Source organism: Leptosomus discolor, chromosome 17, assembly GCF_034619465.1.
Source record: "Leptosomus discolor isolate bLepDis1 chromosome 17, bLepDis1.hap2, whole genome shotgun sequence".
Taxonomy (NCBI): Eukaryota; Metazoa; Chordata; class Aves; order Leptosomiformes; family Leptosomidae; genus Leptosomus; species Leptosomus discolor.
The window spans coordinates 17,622,091-17,638,420 of record NC_141407.1 but is presented as its reverse complement, the minus strand read 5'-3'; the positions used below and the strand labels follow the sequence as shown (position 1 = coordinate 17,638,420).

The 16,330-nt window shown below is 67.1% G+C and overlaps 2 protein-coding genes across 3 annotated transcripts; one reads left to right on the top strand and one right to left on the bottom strand.

Moving 5' to 3' along the window:
* Positions 1-583: 583 nt before the first annotated feature.
* XKR7 (XK related 7) lies at positions 584-8,390 on the bottom strand. Its single transcript, XM_086474706.1, has 3 exons — positions 8,350-8,390; positions 1,642-1,841; positions 584-1,536 (listed from the first exon to the last, which is right to left on the bottom strand). Exons 2-3 carry the CDS (start codon positions 1,763-1,765, stop codon positions 584-586), a joined length of 1,077 nt encoding a protein of 358 aa, XP_086330832.1. The 5' UTR covers positions 1,766-1,841; positions 8,350-8,390.
* Positions 8,391-14,335: 5,945 nt separating this feature from the next.
* Positions 14,336-15,960, top strand: PDRG1 (p53 and DNA damage regulated 1). 2 transcript variants are annotated; one of them, XM_086474709.1, is made up of 5 exons: positions 14,336-14,442; positions 14,544-14,619; positions 14,760-14,834; positions 15,188-15,274; positions 15,582-15,960. In XM_086474709.1, the coding sequence occupies exons 1-5, from the start codon at positions 14,359-14,361 to the stop codon at positions 15,656-15,658; spliced, it is 399 nt and encodes a 132-aa protein (XP_086330835.1). In that variant the 5' UTR covers positions 14,336-14,358; the 3' UTR covers positions 15,659-15,960. The 2 variants fall into 2 exon arrangements, with proteins under 2 accessions (XP_086330835.1, XP_086330834.1); XM_086474708.1 differs by having other exon boundaries at positions 14,344-14,442; positions 15,188-15,268; positions 15,576-15,960.
* Positions 15,961-16,330: the final 370 nt, after the last annotated feature.

Genomic DNA, 16,330 nt, shown 5'->3' with positions numbered 1-16,330 from the left:
CCCCCGCTGCTGGTGCTGCAGGGTGTGGGGGAAGCAGGAGACATGGGGGGCTGGCTGGACCCTGGCTGTCCCCTGCCCCAGCTCCCGGGGGGTGACAAGCCCCACGCACACCCCAGCGCAGCCACGCTCCAGCCCCACGGCCCTGCCGCGACACAGGCACCCGTGTCCCTGGGTGCTGCCCCCCTGGTCCGCACCGTGCCCCACCGCCCCCCAAGCCCCTCGCCGATGCCGGCCCCCAGCCCGGGGCGCCCCCGGTCCCCATCCCGCACCACTGGCACGGCCAAGTGCCGCAGGGCTGCAGCACCCACCGCCCTGGGCTCAGGCACCGGTGAGGTATTTTGGCAAGGAGGAGCCCTCGGGGGAGCGGGGGGTGGCCACCGTGGGGTGGGACAGGGGTCTTGGCTGCGGGAAGGTGGCGCGGGGGGGGGGATAGCACCAAGAGACCTCCCCGGCCCCCGCCCGCGGGGCGCTCGGTGCGGCGCCGGCGAACCCAACGGAAAGGCAAACGGCTGCAAAGATGGGGGGCGGCCGGGATGGCACCGGGAGGGCCCTACCGCGGCCCCACGCCCCCCTCCCCCACACCCTACACGGTGGTCTCGTACTCCAGCACCTCCTGGGGGGCGCCGGGGGTGCGGTACTGCAGGCGCGGGGTGGTGGGCGACGCGTACTCCAGCGCCAGGATGGTTTTCCGCAAGCGCCGGTCGATGAAGTGGGCGTCCCAGGCCGGGTACTTCTTCCTGGGCAGGTCAATGCGGATGACGGGCCCCTCTGTCCGCGGGGCGCGGGCGGCCGGCGCCGGCGGGGCGCAGGGTCTCACCTGGAAGACGGGCACGCAGCTGTCCCGCTCCCCCGGCGCCCCGTCCCGCTCCCCCCCTGTAGTCCGCGGCAGCGAGCGGGGGGGGCTGGTGACGGCGTCCGTGGGGGACCCCGGCACCGGGGCCGGTCGCTGTCGGAAAATGCAGCCGCCAATGCGGGGGCTGAAGATGGGGCCGTTGGGGTGCAAGAGGCAGTAGTAGATGAACATGAAGAAGATGCCGAGGGCGAAGCTGGAGCTGACCACGCAGACGAGGATTAAGGCGTTGAAGTCGGAGGTGGTCTTGCGGTCGTAGTAGAGGAACCAGAGGATGGTGAGGGCGGCGTTCTCCGACAGCGTGATGACGTAGTAGATGCACATGCGGTAGCGGCTCCGTCCCTCCTTGACGTTGAACCAGCAGAAGATGTAGATGATGCCCACCACCATGTTGTAGATGATCTCCTCCCACTTGGACATGCAGAAGTCCGTCTCGCCCTGGATGATCCAGAAGGTCATGATGCACCAGTGGGTGACGATGAAGATGCCGAAATAGAGCTGGAACACGGAGGCGAAGAGGGCGAAGGCGATGGCGCGGGCGGCGATGGTGAAGAGGTGCCACAGGATCTGCACCACGGCCCCCTTGTAGGACATGGGCATCTTGTCCTCCCGCGAGTCCCGCAGCACCTTCTGGTAGGAGGCGATCATCCACGCCAGGGACACCAGCGAGGCCGAGGCCGAGAGCCCTGCGGGCGCAAAGCGGGGAAGGGCAGTGAGAGCCTGCGGCAGCCCCGGGTCCCCCCCTCCGGCCGCCGCCAGCCCCTGCCACGGAGGGGTTCCGCACCCCTTACCCTGCAGCGGCTCGATGCTGTTCTGCTGCACCATGATGCTGAGCTGCAGCACCAGCTGGGGCGCGCTCTTCAGGAAGGTCTCCAGCAGCCGCAGCATGCTGATGTCCGCGCTCTCGAACATCATCCGCCAGTAGAAGTGGCGGCGGCGGTGCTCGGCCTGCCACCGGCTCTGCAGCCCCAGGTACAGCGTGCGGAGGTACCTGCGCGAGGCGGGGGCGGGAGGGTGAGGCGAGCCCCCCGCCGCCGGGGCAGCCGAGCTCACCTCCCCCTGCCCGTGCCAGGCATTCCCCGTGACTGCTGCAAGCTCCAGCGAGCGCTTCCCCCCCCTGATTTGGGGCCACAGAAAGCCCCCCGCGTTGGGGGCGCGGGGGGCTGCGGGGCAGCGGCCGTGCTGAGCACCTCCCTGTCCCACCCCAGGGCCCGCCCGGAGATGCCGGGAAGGGGCAGCCTGTGCAAAGCCGGCTCAGCACCCTGCTGCCCCGGGGCTCACCCGGCCATCGCCCCGCTGCCCACCCAGCCGTCGCCCCACGCCTCCACCCCCCCAGCGCTGCCCCTGCACCCTCTCCCCTACCCAGGCTCTGGCTCCCCGCTGCAGCCAGGGATCCCGCCCGCAGCCCAGCTCTCCGGCCACCCTAGGATTTGGGGCACGTTGGCCCCAGCCCAGCACCACCTCCGGCTGCTTCTCCAAGTGGATATTTCTGTCCCGGCTGGCGCCGAGCCCACCCTGCCTCCCCCCGCCCCGGCCAGGGCGGAGGCACCAGCTGGTCGTGCCGTGGTGCCCACGGGAGGCTCCCGGGTGCTCGTGCCGGCGCTGCCTCGGCTCTTGGCAGGGCTGCGGGCGCGGGCACACGCCGGCCCCGGCCATCTGGTCGTCGGCCGGGGGTCAGCGGAGGTGTGCGTGGCACCGACGCACACGCTGGCTGAGTCACCGCCACGAGGGACCCCTCGCCGCGGCACGGGGCCAGATCCGGGCACCGCAGGAGGGGACACGGGTCAGGACATCCCCGGGCAGCCCTGCCTGCACCAGGGGCAGGTGGCTCCGCTGCCTCGGGCGTAGGAAGGAGCCGGAGGAGGAGGAAAACGGAAAGATGAAGCAGGAGGACGTCAGGCCATAAAGCTCCCTCCCAGCTGAGCGAAGCCATCACGCAGAGCCACGGCCTCTCCATCAGCTCCAGGCAGCGGTGCCAGCCGGCTCCATTAGCCCGGAGCGCGGGAGCAACCCTGATCCCAGCACTTTTGGCTCATCCGTCAGCGGGAGGAGGCAGGAGCTGGGGGGGACGGCCAGGTGCTCCCACCCCTGGGCGGCACAGACCCAAGACCATGGTGGGGGCCATCAGCTGGGGCCACCAAGGCCCCTGTGCCACCCCGCTGCCATCTGCTCCCGCCCCGGGCAGCCCCGCCGGCTCCCTCGGCGTGCGGGAGGACAGGGTGGGCACACCGGTCCCACCGGGCTGCCGCGGTCCTCCCCATCGGGAGGATGATGACGCCCTGACAGCCCCGACACCGCCTGCCTCATCCCCTCCCACCGCCCTGCCGGGAGACCCAGAAAGTCGCCCTGAGGAGCTGGCGGCCGGGCAAGGCGTCGCTGTCGGCAAACAACGCAATTTTAGTAGTTCTGCCCCAGATTCGGCGGGTGCCGATGGCTGCAGGGGCCAGGGCAGAGCCCTGCGGCCAGCCCCGCTCCCGGCCCCCGCCGGCTCCTTCGCCCTGGTGTCAAAACGATGCTTTAATGCCCACCCCGGGGGAGCAGCTGAGTTCAGCCTTTGCTGCCGCCCGTCCCTCGCTGCTCAGGGCAGGAGAGGCTGCGGACACCCGGCTCTTGGCTCCCAGCACGGATTTGCACCCCGGTGCCACCCGCTCGGGGCCAGCCAGGCCAGCGCTGCCATCACGGCACCAGCCAGGCCAGCGCTGCCATCACGGCACTGCCGTGGGCGCTGCCCCCCAGCCCCTCTCCCCACCAGCCGCCTCTCCCGGCCCCACAGAAGGGCCCAAGGATGGACCCCCCGTCGCTGGCAGGGTGCAAACCAGGGGGCAGCCTGGGGACAGAGGGCACAGCGCGGGGGGAAAAGCAACCGGAGCAGAGCCTGGGATGCCGCAGGGCATCGCTGCTGGTCCCAGGGCACCCACGAGCGAGCGAGACCCCGACACCGGTGCGACCTCGACCTCTCCCTGTAGCCAGCCTCGCTAACTGGGTTCATCAGCGCCAGGACCCCGCCGTCTGCGGCGCACAGCAGCCCCCCGCGCACAGACCCCGGGGCCGCGCCGTCCCCACGGCACAGCCGGCAGCTGCCACACGCCGTTCCCGGCTCCTCGGCCGCTCAACGAGTGACCCACGGTCTCCCCCGGCTTTCGGCGGGGGCACAATTACTCTCCCGTCTTCCCGTCAGCTCCATAGATCTCATTAAAACGAGATTTCATCTCCCATCAACTTGCCAGAATGAAATGTTGATTCTTGTTTGTTATGCATTTGATCATTCCGTGGTGTTTCAGCCCAGAGAAACATCCCCGCGCTGACAGCGCACGGCGAGTGCTTACCAACCCAGCGCCGCGGCAGCTGCATGGGAAATACAGAATCAATCACTTGAAAAAAAATCATTTAATTTTAAAAAAACCTGATGATGAGGCAGAAACCGACCGCGAGGGTTCTCGGGGCTAATTGCTGCCTGCTTTGTATTACAAAGAGTAATCTAACGAAAACCCTGCAGCGGGAAGGTGGTGGGCTCGGGTGGGTGCCGGCTTTGCCGGAGCCCCGACACAGATGGGTTTGCCAAAGCCCCGCCATGGCCAGGATTGCCAAAGCCCCACCATGGATGGGTTTGCCAAAACCCCACCATGGCCAGGATTGCCGAAGCCCCGCCATGGCCAGGATTGCCGAAGCCCCACCATGGATGGGTTTGCCGAAGCCCCACCATGGCCAGGATTGCCGAAGCCCCAACACAGATGGGTTTGCCAAAGCCTCGCCATGGCCAGGATTGCCGAAGCCCAGCCACGGATGGGTTTGCCGCCAGTGTCACCATTTGCCCCCAGTTCTCAGCTACTGACCCTGGTTTTCTAGTGCTGGAAAAAAAAAAAAAGACACGCGAGGAGAAAAGCCGGCCCCTGGTTATAACCAAATCCTCTAATCAGCGTCCTCAGATGGAAAAGGACGAGGGACCCGCCGGCCTAAGCGTGCGCGATACGGAGTGCAATTTTCCTAGAAGGTAATTTGGGATATCATCCCTTAATCCCTTATTTAAGCAAGGAGAAAATTGCTTCCCTGTTGCAGCCATTTTAATCCCTTACACATCCCACCAAGTCAGGTCACCAGGGAGGGCTGCACGTGCGCCTGACTGGCACGTCACCGCACTGAGGAACGTCCCCGTGTCCCACCGTCCCCACACCCCAACGTGCCCTGGGTCTCTGGTGCGGACAGGAGCAGCTGAGGCCACTCGTGCTCAGGGAAAGGCTCAATTTGGCCCTAAAATTCCCTTGTCCTGCGCACCGGGGCTGGGCCAGGGACCCCAGCTAGTGACTGACCCCAGCGCCGGGTCCTGCAGCGGGACAAGCTGCCACCCCAAAGCTGGGTGCTCCCAGGGCTGAGAGGGCTCCCGAGCAAGCAGAGCAAAGCCCTGGGGAGCAGAGGGGCTGGCGGGGGGAAACCTGCGGGTCCCAGCTCTGCCACCCCTCGTGAGCCCACCCAGGGAGCTGCCGAGGGCATCTCTGCCCCGCGGGGCTGCCACCGGACTGGCACCAGGACGGAGGGGTGGCACCAGGTCCCCAAGCCAGCAGAGGATGGGAGCACACGGGCTGATGGGGGGCTTTTGGGGAGGACCTGCGAGTGGACAGGGCACCCCAGGTCTGGTCCCTGTGACCCCTGGGTGTGACCCTGGGCTCAAGCAGACACAGGGACACGACGGGCACCAGCAGTGCTGTCCCCAGCGCAACGGGACCCACAGAAACACACCAGCCAGCCACCAGCCCACGGAGGTGGCGGGGGACCCCCGGCACGCACGGCGTGCCCAGCAGCTCTCCCCTTCGGGGTTTCTTTGGTGAAAAAGCCGGTGGCTTTTTGCGAGCGGAGGGGATGGCAACTCCTGAGCTGCCAAACCAGGCAAGCAGCAGCCCCCAGCCGGGGCACGGGCCCCCGCCGCCACTGCTGCTGCTCACACCAGCACATGGTCGTGCAACCGGTACCGTCTCCGGAGAGCACCCGCGGCGGCGTATTTGCATGTGCCTCGTGAAGGAACGCGCTGACGGCAGCTGACTTCAGCAGCTTTAATTTGGGATCATCTCAGAGTCGGTGCTCGGAGCTGCCTTTGCAGCTGGGCAGCAGCTGTATTTTTGTGATTTTGGGGGGAGGTCTTTGTTGTAGCTGGAGCTTGGGGCTGCGCAGCGAAGGATTTGGCCTGAGACCTGCCGAGGCGCTCGCAAGGCAGGGAGGAGGCAGGTGAATCGGGGAAGGGGGAGACGGTTGGCAAAGGGCACAGTGCCCTGGCCAGGGACAAGCCACGCGGCGTTTGTTCAACGTTTCTTTAACTGCCCCATCCACCTGCACCAGCTCCAACCTCACTAATGGGTTTAGCAAACTGCATTTAACTGGTCACCCGAGCTAATCCCAAATCCTGAGATTAGAAAAGAGCCTCAGCTGCAGCTTGAGACCAACATGTCCTGGAGGGCCAGTGCTGAGAGTTACCACTTTAATTGGCTTAAGAGCCTCCGTGGTGCAGCAGATCAGGAGAGCAGAGCTGACACCACCGGGAGCAAAGCCCCCGACCGCAGCCCAGCCCCTGCTCAGGCCAGGATCGGGTAGTTCCCCATGGGGCTCCGGGGCCAAGGCCAGCTGCAGGCACGCTCAGCAGCCAGTGGGCCAGATAGCTCCCATCCTCTCCCTCACCAGCTCCTCCAGCACGCTCAGGCAGGGTTTGCACCCCTCCTGCAGCCAGCGTACCCCGAGAGCTGCCCCGGGGACGGGGGGGATCGGGCAGGGGCAGGCGGTGGCCGTGCTGGTGAGGGAAGGGGCAGGGGCCCCTCTGTCACTGTGAAACAAAGTTCAACATCCCGGGAGCATCCCAGGAAAAGCGGGAGAGGAACGACCGCGCACAGAGGACAACAGGGAATGGAGGAGCCTCGGTACTATGGTAGCTCAGGAGGGGAAACAGCTCAGAAACCCGAGCCCGGAGCATTGTTCCGGGAATCTGCCATTGTCTCCACTCCCCTCCCAGCACCAGCCTCCCCGGGAAGCAGCTCGGTGCCAGCGCCACGGCTCTGCCCCAGCGCCCCGAGGATGGAGCTCAGCGGAGCTGGGAGGGAGCAGGACTGGTTCCACGGCACAGGGGAGGAAGGTGCCAATAAACCATCAGCTCGGGCTTCTGGAGGGTCCACAGAGACACAGGCAAAGGGCCTTGAGCCTGCTCCAGTGTCTGCCAAGCTGTCGCTCGCCCTGCCTGCACGCCCTGCCTTTCCCCAGGCCCGGGAAGGGGCAGGCAGCGGAGCCTGGACAGGCTGGGGACAAACGGCACCTCCTCACCTGAGACCCCCCGCAGACACCGGCAAGCTCTGAGCAAGAGCACGGGGAGGCAGCTGGGAGAAGGTTCTGAGCCTGGGGCCCAGCAGAAGCACTTCACACCCCCCCAAGATCTGGCTGCCGTGGCCAGGCAGGCTCCCCAGCAGGCCCAGCACCGCCCAGCTGCAGGGACAGCAGGCCTGGGCCACCCAGCTGGGCTGTGGGCTCCTCACGCCAGCTCCTGCCCACTCCCACAGCTCCTGCCCACTCCCACAGCTCCTGCCCACACCCACCCGCACCCACAGCTGGGCTCTGCTGGGGGCTCTCCCCCCCTGCCCGCTGTGCTGTGGCTGCAGAGGGATTGACCCCCACTCCCCCTCCCCAGCCGCCTGGGCCCCTGCTGCACCTCCCCATCCCCACCCACTTCCCCCATGCCCTGCCGTCCCCACCCGTGTCCCCCGTGCTGCACCCTGTTACCCCCACCCATGTCCCTGCTGCACCCTGCCGCTCCCTCCAGACCCAGCCCGGCTCCATGACCTGCCCCGGACCTCCAGACCTGCCCCAGCTGCAGCAGGGGGACGTGGCCCCACAGCAGCAGCCACATCCCGACCCCCTGGTACCCCTGGTCCCCCCATACCCCCAGCTCCCCCATACCTCCAGACCTGCCCCAGCTGCAGGAGGCAGCCGAGGCCCTGCAGCAGCAGCCCCATCCCGACCCCCAACCCCAACCTGACCCCCCCCATCCCCCCATCCCCCCCCCGTACCTCCAGACCTGCCCCAGCTGCAGGAGGTGGATCAGGCCCTGCAGCAGCAGCCCCATCCCGACCCCCAGCCCCATCCCGACCCCCAACCCCAACCTGACCCCCCCCATCCCCCCTGTACCTCCAGACCTGCCCCAGCTGCAGGAGGTGGATCAGGCCCTGCAGCAGCAGCCCCATCCCGACCCCCAGCCCCATCCCGACCCCCAGCCCCATTCTGACCCCCCCGTACCTCCAGACCTGCCCCAGCTGCAGGAGGTGGATCAGGCCCTGCAGCAGCAGCCCCATCCCGACCCCCAGCCCCATCCCGACCCCCAACCCCAACCTGACCCCCCCCATCCCCCCCGTACCTCCAGACCTGCCCCAGCTGCAGGGGGTGGATCAAGCCCTGCAGCAGCAGCCCCATCCCGACCCCCAGCCCCATCCCGACCCCCAACCCCAACCTGACCCCCCCCATCCCCCCCGTACCTCCAGACCTGCCCCAGCTGCAGGAGGTGGATCAGGCCCTGCAGCAGCAGCCCCATCCCGACCCCCAGCCCCATCCCGACCCCCAACCCCAACCTGACCCCCCCCATCCCCCCCGTACCTCCAGACCTGCCCCAGCTGCAGGAGGTGGATCAGGCCCTGCAGCAGCCAGACGCAGAGGCGGCAGCAGCCGCGGGGGCCGCGGGCGCTGTCCTTGGTGCCGCCGGCGCTGCCCTTGGTGCCGGCGGCGAAGTCGTAGACGAACCACCTGAAGCTGAGCAGCTGCACCACCAGCGAGGGCAGCAGCACGAAGAGCAGCGTCAGCCCGAACCACCACCGCTGCCCCCGCACGTAGTAGTGGGCCGCCAGCCACAGGTCCGAGGCGCCGTCCGCGAAGCACACCAGGAGGGCGCAGAGCACCCAGCACCCGTCCCTCCACCGGTACCGGCGCGACGGCGGCGGCGAACCGCCCGTTCTTCTCCCGCCGCCTCCCTCCGGGCTTTCCAACCGGACGGCCGGGCCGCCGCCGCCGCCGCCGCCGCCGCCGCCGCTGCCGCCGCCGCCGCCGCCGTCCGACTTCGCGGCCATGTTGTCGGGGGAGAGGAGGAGAAAGGAGGGAGCGGGAGAGACTTCCGGAGGGAGGACGGCACCGCCGAGCCCGCCCCGGCAGCGCCCGCCCCCGCCGGCCTCGCCCCGCGCCCGCCGGGCGGCACCCGGACCCCCTCCCCCCCCCCTGCCCCGGAGCCCCCGCGCCGCCCCCGCCGCTCCCCCCCCCCCCCCCCTCCGCAGCCGCCCCCCGCCCCGGGGAGAGGCGGGGCGGGGTGGGCACCTCCGGGCACCGGCGCTGGGAAGGGCAACCGGACAACCGGAGCCTCCCCCGGTCGGTTACGACACCGCCCCCCCCCCCCCCCTCCCCGCCCCGCCCCGCCCACCGCCGGGAAGGGCCGCCTGCCGAGTCGTGGGCCCCCCCCCCCCCCCCCCCACGGCGGAGCCCCCCGCGGGGGCAGCGGCAGCGCTGTCCGACCACCTCCCGCCCGACCGGAGCTTCCCCCGGCCCCGAATTCCAGCCCCGAGGCCAGGCAAGACCCTGCTGATGGGTCCGGCCCTGGAGCGGGCGAGGGCGGTGCGAGCCCCGCCGGCCCCGGAGGTGCTGCGGGCGCCTCTGCTCGCCCAAGGCCCGGGCAGGGCCACAGGCCACCAGGCTCCTGCCCGAGGTAGCCCAAGGGAGTCGCAGCAGGGACCTAAGCTCTGCTTTGGAGGGAGAGCTCCAGCCTTGGGGAGGTCCCTTGAGCGGGACACAAGCGGGTGAAGCACCAAGGTCTCCGGGTGGGCCTGGGGCACCGGGGTTTGGGTGCATGGGTGCCCAGAGGCCACCCTGCTCCCCCGCTCTGCCCCACCATCCCTCCTCCGTTTGTTGCCCGTCAGAGTGGGGATGCAGCGTGTCTGGCAGCGCCAGGCTGCCCTGGGCTGGCTGGCAGTGGCGAGGGGCTGGTAGCCCCGCAGGACACACGCTCGCAAGAGGAGCAGCCGCCCTGTGCCGGCATCCCTGGCACTGCCGGGAGGGGAAGGGCTTTTTGCTCCTTTGCAGGGTCTCCAGCCCCCCCCCCCCCCCCCCGCCCAGAGGGATGGACTCCGTCTCGCTGCATTTCATCCCCCCGAGGCTCAGCCCTGCGTGTTTGCCTGCGGAGGAGCCACACGTGGCTGCAGCCCACGCGAGGAGGAGCGTGGTTTACCCCAGGAACCACGGCCAACTTCCAAACTCCGCCTTGCAGAGCAGCAAGGGGGGATCGGCGCAAATCGGGGGTGAGTCTGGGCTCCTGGTGCACAAAACCAAGCACGGGGGGGGCGGGGGGCATTAGTCAGCACAAGGGAGCAGAGTCAGGCTCTCCCAGCGCTGCATGTATTACCATGGGTAATGCGACTTAAATACCCAACCTTCAGATGCTCCTGACAGATCCCCTCGACAAACGCCTGCCTGGGGGAGGGGGATGCTCCCAGCATCCAGAACCCAAAGAAAGGAGCCTTTCATCCACTGTCAGGGACTCTTTGGAGGGATGGGCTCCGCTGGCCAGAGCCCCCGCTGACCCCTGGCCGGCGCCAACCCTTTTTGGGCTCAGTCCCTGGGGAGTCTCTGTCCTGGCTGGGCAACGGAGCTGAGCCGGTGCTGCTGTGATGGGAGAGGGGCCCTGAAGACCCGGCAGAGACGGACCCTGCTTCCTTCACAGACGGTGAAACGCCCCCTCTGAAAGCGGAGTTAAACATCCACAGCCTGAGAACATGGGGACTGTGGTTTGAAGTCTGATTTATCTTAACAACAGGCCCCAGAAGCCACAGGAAAAAATGAGAGAGGAAAAAAAAAAAACCCTATAAACATCCTCGAAGCCTTCCCGTGCAGCTGTCAGCAGGCAGGGAGGGTTTCTAGCTGCATACATAAAAGTGCTGCAAGGAAGAAAAAGGAATATGCTGAAACCAAACCCGGCTCTTTCCACAGCAAAATACACAGCAAAGCAAAGCAGCCTTTGCAGCGGGTGGGCAGCTGGTCCCTCCGACTGCCTGGTTCCCAGGGGGACACATTGCAACTTGTCCAAACAGACCTCTGGTTCCTGGGCTGAGTCCAGCTTCCGAGCAAGAGGCCTGCCCCCGGCGCCGGCTCCGGCAGGAGAAATCCATGACGATTTGCGGCTGGCTCGGAGCTTGGCTGGGGAGAGGCTCGCCGAGCGCAGCACCAGCCGCCGCTCGCTGCCCTGAGAATGTTTTCCGGGTGCCCGCGGCTTTGCGACCCCTCCTGCCGCAGCGGACTGAGCTGCAGCTTCCCCCACGCCTGGGCCGAGCTGGGCCCCCCCTTCCCGGGGAGAGCGGCGCCAGCCCCACATCCCTGGCCAAACCCTGTCTTCACTGCACTGTCTTTGGCAATCCCAGACAGTCCCTCCGCTGCTGCCAGGACATGGGCTGCCCATCCCATCCCATCCCCATCCTCATCCCATCCCCATCCCATCCTCATCCCATCCCCATCCCCATCCCATCTCCATCCCCATCCCCATCCCCATCCCCATCCCCATCCCCATCCTCATCCCATCCCCATCCCATCCCCGTCCCCATCCCTGTGCCCATCCCCATCCCAGTCCCCATCCTCATCCCATCTCCATCCTCATCCCATCCCCATCCTCATCCTGTCCCACCCCATCCCCATCACATCACATCCCCATCCCACCCCATCTCATCCCATCCCATCCCATCCCATCCCATCCCATCCCATCCCATCCCATCCCATCCCATCCCATCCCATCCCCATCCCTCCCACACACACTTTGGAAGCCCTCCCTCCCGCTCGCCTCGCTGGGCAGCGCAAGAGCTGCCGGCAGAGGCGTCGGGAGAAGGTTCCCAGCCCGCTGAAGGGGCCGGCCAGCACCCAGCCAGGCCGTGCTGCCCAAGCACCGCCTCCAGCTCCGAGCTCTGCGGCCAAGCCCCAGCCTCAAGGGGCCGTGTCTGGGCCTGTGCCGCAGGACAGACGGCCGGGACTTTCACTGCCCACAGAGCATTGTCACTGCTCCCAAAAATGTGTCCTCCTGGGAGGTAAGTGTAGCTCCAGCTCTAGCCAGGGGCCCAGCACGCACCATGGGAACCGCGTGCTCTTGTCTTCCGATCCCAGCAAAGCCACAGGGATCCAATCCTGCCCTCATGCTCGGCAGAGAGCTGAAGCCCCTCACTCCGCCGTGGACGCTGCGGTGTGAGGCTGCAGGAGCAAAGCAGACCCACATCCCACATCCTGCGCCCCGTGTCCCGCCCCGTGTCCTGCATCCCACCCTGCACCCGACCCCAGTGCCCCTGTCCCACGCTGTGGGAGCCAACCCTGAGAGGGTGATGGGAAGCAGCTGGCCCCGGATCCAGTCTGGAGATCTCCAGCCAGCCACCCCCACCGAAAAAAGGAGCATTTTCCAGAGTTGGCATCCAGCCCCAATCCCGCTGCCTCTTTTGGTTGATGTCAGGAAAAAATCCAACCCGAGTGTGAATCACTCCCAGCCCGGCCAGGATGCTGCGCGTTAGTGCTTGCTTCCACCGCTCCCCTGGAAGCTTCTCTCAGCACACGCTGCCGCAGCCGGAGGAGCTCTCCCCAGTTAACTGTAACAAATGACCTTATGGGATTAGGGCCAGTAATCTTCCGATCTGGGTAATCTCCCTTAAGGGATTATTTGCCCACAGAAGTGTGGTGACCACCAGCCGCCGCCTCGCTCCTTCCAGCCCTGTCCCCTGCGGTCCCCACGCAGCCAGCCCCGTCTCCGGCAGCCCAGACGTGCGGCAGCTCTGGGGGTCACCGCGCAGTCTTTGGGGAGCTCCTCACCAAGATGAGTCCCGTGACGGGCACGAGCCAACAGGCCAGGTCCCCCCTGCCACCGCCGGTGCTTCTCCTCTCCCCCAGCCCACGCTCGGTGCCTCGGGGATGTCACCGGGGGTCCCTCCCATAAAGCACCCATCCAAGACAGACTGGAGAGCCCTCCACCATCAACAGGGGAGCAACGGTGTCACTGTCATCACGCAACACCGAATGGCATTGCCAGGGAGGCAGTAACGGCGCGGCCAGCTCTGCCGCCGGCAGGGACCCGGCAGCACCGGCTGGAGGTTACGACCAGGGAGCAGCCCCGGGTGAGTGCTGCTGCACTGAAGGTCAGTCGGGGCTTTCTGGGCCGTTTGAGAGCGCAGAACCCCGGCGAGCGTGCAGCACATCGTCACCAGTAAGGAACAGGAGCGGGACCAGCACCTGCACAGTGCCTGGGCTGGAGGGGAAGCACGGCCGGTGGCTCTGAGCTGGGAACCAGGCAGGGTCACCAGGGAGCAGCAGCGCTGCTTTGGGGCTCTGCCAGACACGAAAACCCACGTCCCCTGTCACCTGCCAGCCCCGGGTGGGCTCCTGGGGCTCCTCTCCTCACACAGCGAGGGTCTGCCAGTCCTTGCCCACAGTACTGGGTCTCCCGGCATCTCCGACACCCCATTTCTCCATCTCCTCTTGCTCATGGGCTGAAAGAAAGGGATAAAACCCATTTTGAGGGCGGGTGTTTCCCCTTTCCCCTAGGCAGGGTCATTCAGGGCAGAAGACCGACACAGTGCCCTAGCAGAGCCTTGCGGCTGCTCCGAGCTTCCCTGGGGCTGGTCGAGGGCAAGCCAACCCGCTGGGACCACAGCCGGCCCTCCTCCCCAGGGACAGCAGGCCTTGCCCGCTGAGCTCTGGATGAGGCACTCAGCTGCGGGGGATGCAAACTAAGCTCATCACCCCGCGCTTTTGGGGCTCTTTATCGCATTGTGGGGAGAAAGAGGGGACGGAAAGGCACCGCGGTGCTCTGAGGAGCCCAGCTGCCTGGCGCCGGCACCGCGCTCGAAGGCAGCGAGGAAGAGGAGAAGCGCCGTGCTGGTGGGGAGAGGGGACGGGCTGGGACGAGGCGTCAATAATTCACACGCACGCAGGGACCCACGGTGAGGCCGGGGGCTCTCGGCTCCGGGTCCCTCCGGGCTGCGGGGGGCGAGGCTGGGTTTGGGGCTGGCTGCTGGTCCAGCAGCCCCCCCCCCCCCCCCCCCCCTCGCCGCCGCCGGGGCAGAGGTGCCGGGGCTCGGTGCCGCTCAGCCGCCCCCAACTCTTCCTCCTTCTACCGCGGGGCGGGTCGCCGTGGGGCGAGTCCCGTCCCCATCGCGGGGGCACGGAGCCGGTCGCGGGGTTCCCCACCCCTCGCTAACGACGAGACCCCCCGGGCGAGCTCCCGCGCTGTTTGCAGACACGCCGCGGGGCGACCGCAGCCCCCCCCCCCCCCCCCCCGCGGGAGGGGAGGGGTGTCCCCCAAATCCCCGCGTGTGTGAGGGGGTGTCCCTCACATCCCCGTGTGGGGCTGCGGACAACGGCCGCCAGGGGGCGCGCCCCGGCCCGGCCCCCTCCCGCGGCGGAACCCGGACGCGCGGCTGCGGCTGCCGCCCGGTGGGAAGCGGTGACGGACCCGGCCCCGGCCCCGGCCCGGTACCGGCAGCGCTATGGCGCGGGACCCGGCCTTCGTGCTGCGCTACCTGGCCGAGGTGGAGGAGCTGGCCGAGGACGTGCTAGCGGCACGGCAGCAGGTACGGCCCGGCCCGGCCTCCCTCCCCCCCGGTAGCCCCGGCGGGCCTCCCCGCCCTCGCCGCCGGTAGGCCCGGCTGCAGCCCCCTCTCTCCCGCTGCAGATCGTGGACTTGGACGTGAAGCGGAACCGGAACCGCGAGGCCCTGCGGGCGCTGCAGAAGGACGCGGAACCCGACGGTGAGGCCCGGGCTCCCCGGGGCCACCTCTGCCCCGCCGGCTGCCTCCCCCGGGAGCCCCACGGGCCCGGGAGCGGCTGCGGGTCCGGGGAGAAAACCCTTCCCTGAGCAAGCCTCTCCCTTTCCCTCCTCTCTGCCCAGGCAAGGCCATGGTTTGCTTCGGGGACATGTTCATCGAGCTCCCGAAAGCGCAGACCAAGGAGATGCTGCAGAAGGGTAAGGCCGGCTGCCCCCACGGCCCCGTGTAGGTATCGCAGGTATACCACGGGTGTACGGAGTCATTCCGGTAGGTATACCACGGGTGTACAGAGTCATTTGGGTAGGTATACCACAGGTATACAGAGTCGTTCCGGTAGGTATACCACGGGTGTACGGAGTCGTTCCGGTAGGTATACCACGGGTATACAGAGTCGTTCAGGCACAGCACAAGGTGGGGCTGAGCCCCGCGGGCAGTATAGGGCAGGGTGGGACCCCCGGGCCTGGGCTTCACCCCCAAGCATCCCCACGGGAGGTTCTGCCTTCAGCCCGGAGCCCACCATCCTCCTCACTCCTGTGCCGCTTTGTTTCAGACCAGGAACAGCTGGATGAGGAGATAAACAACCTCCGGAAGGAGCTGCGCGTGAAGGTCAACCGTCTCTTCGAAGCTCAAGGTAAACGCTCCCGTTCTGGAAACTTCTCAGTCTCAGGGACCAGACGTCGCGTGTTGAGAGGGTCCAGCAATCCATGAGCTCCGTGTGTTCCCACAGCCGCTTTCCTACGGGCTTTGCGGTTCCTTCCCTGCGCCAGCAGCACCGTAGGGCTCCTGGTGCGGAACCGCCGCCCACCAGCACGTGAAACAGGGTCCCACATCAGCTTCCAGGCCCGTCCCTGCCCTCCCCACAGCCCCTCGAGCGGTTTAACGTGGACTGCTTCACTCGGTTTGTCGCAAAAGCCTGTCTTTCCTGTGTGTTCTCTCAGGTAAAGCTGAGCTGAAGGGATTTAACCTGAACCCCATGACTGCTGAGGAAATGAAGCTGATCAATCGCATCCTGGAGGGCTGAGGTGGCCGTGCCGTATTCGGGCTGTCACCCTTGGAGCTCACAGTGACCGCAGCCTTCGGGGTTTGCGGGAGGACAGCGGGGTGCCCGGAGCCTGCCTCGGGCGACGTCCCTGGCAGGCGCTGGGAAGCGTTTGGCTCCTCAGCTGCGACGCTGCAGTTTCCTCGGATCACGAACCCTTTCCCGCTCCGTGTTGCAGAGCCACCGGCTGGGACACAGCCCCGGGCTGGGACAGAACACGGGGCAAACGCCCCGGGGCCGGGGTGGAAGTGGGGTTATTAAACTCAGCAGCGGGGCATTCCTGACTCTGTGTGTATGTGCCTTGTTGGGTGTTTGTGTGAGCGCCTCTGGAGCTTGGCTTCAGAGCTGGTTCATTGTCCTGTCGGGAACAGGAGTAGGAGGAACTGGGAATCCAGAGCGCGCCCGAAGCACAGAAGAGGAGTTGTGCGTGCCTGTGGCATTAAAACAAAGCCAAGCGGAGCATCTGAGGCACGTCAGGAATTCCTGTGAAGATGTGTGGGGAGGGACAGGAGGAGGCAGCATCCCTGTAGTCTCGCTGGGAAAAGAGGTTCTGCTGTTAAGTTGGGAGCAAGAAACCACTGAAATGAGGCTTTCAGAACTAGAGGAAGGGATGAAATGTCGGTATATTTAAAAAAGCAGCCTGAAGAGGGCTGA

What these genes read in the sequence shown, in the direction of transcription:
- XKR7 (XM_086474706.1), bottom strand. Translation starts at nt 1,765, where the DNA reads ATGATGTTCGAGAGCGCGGACATCAGCATGCTGCGGCTGCTGGAGACC. An exon ending in CAGCATCGAGCCGCTGCAGG is followed by an intron (nt 1,537 to 1,641) that starts GTAAGGGGTGCG and finishes TTGCGCCCGCAG; the next exon opens with GGCTCTCGGCCTCGGCCTCG.
- PDRG1 (XM_086474709.1), top strand. Translation starts at nt 14,359, where the DNA reads ATGGCGCGGGACCCGGCCTTCGTGCTGCGCTACCTGGCCGAGGTGGAG. An exon ending in TGCTAGCGGCACGGCAGCAG is followed by an intron (nt 14,443 to 14,543) that starts GTACGGCCCGGC and finishes CTCCCGCTGCAG; the next exon opens with ATCGTGGACTTGGACGTGAA. An exon ending in CAAGGAGATGCTGCAGAAGG is followed by an intron (nt 14,835 to 15,187) that starts GTAAGGCCGGCT and finishes GCTTTGTTTCAG; the next exon opens with ACCAGGAACAGCTGGATGAG.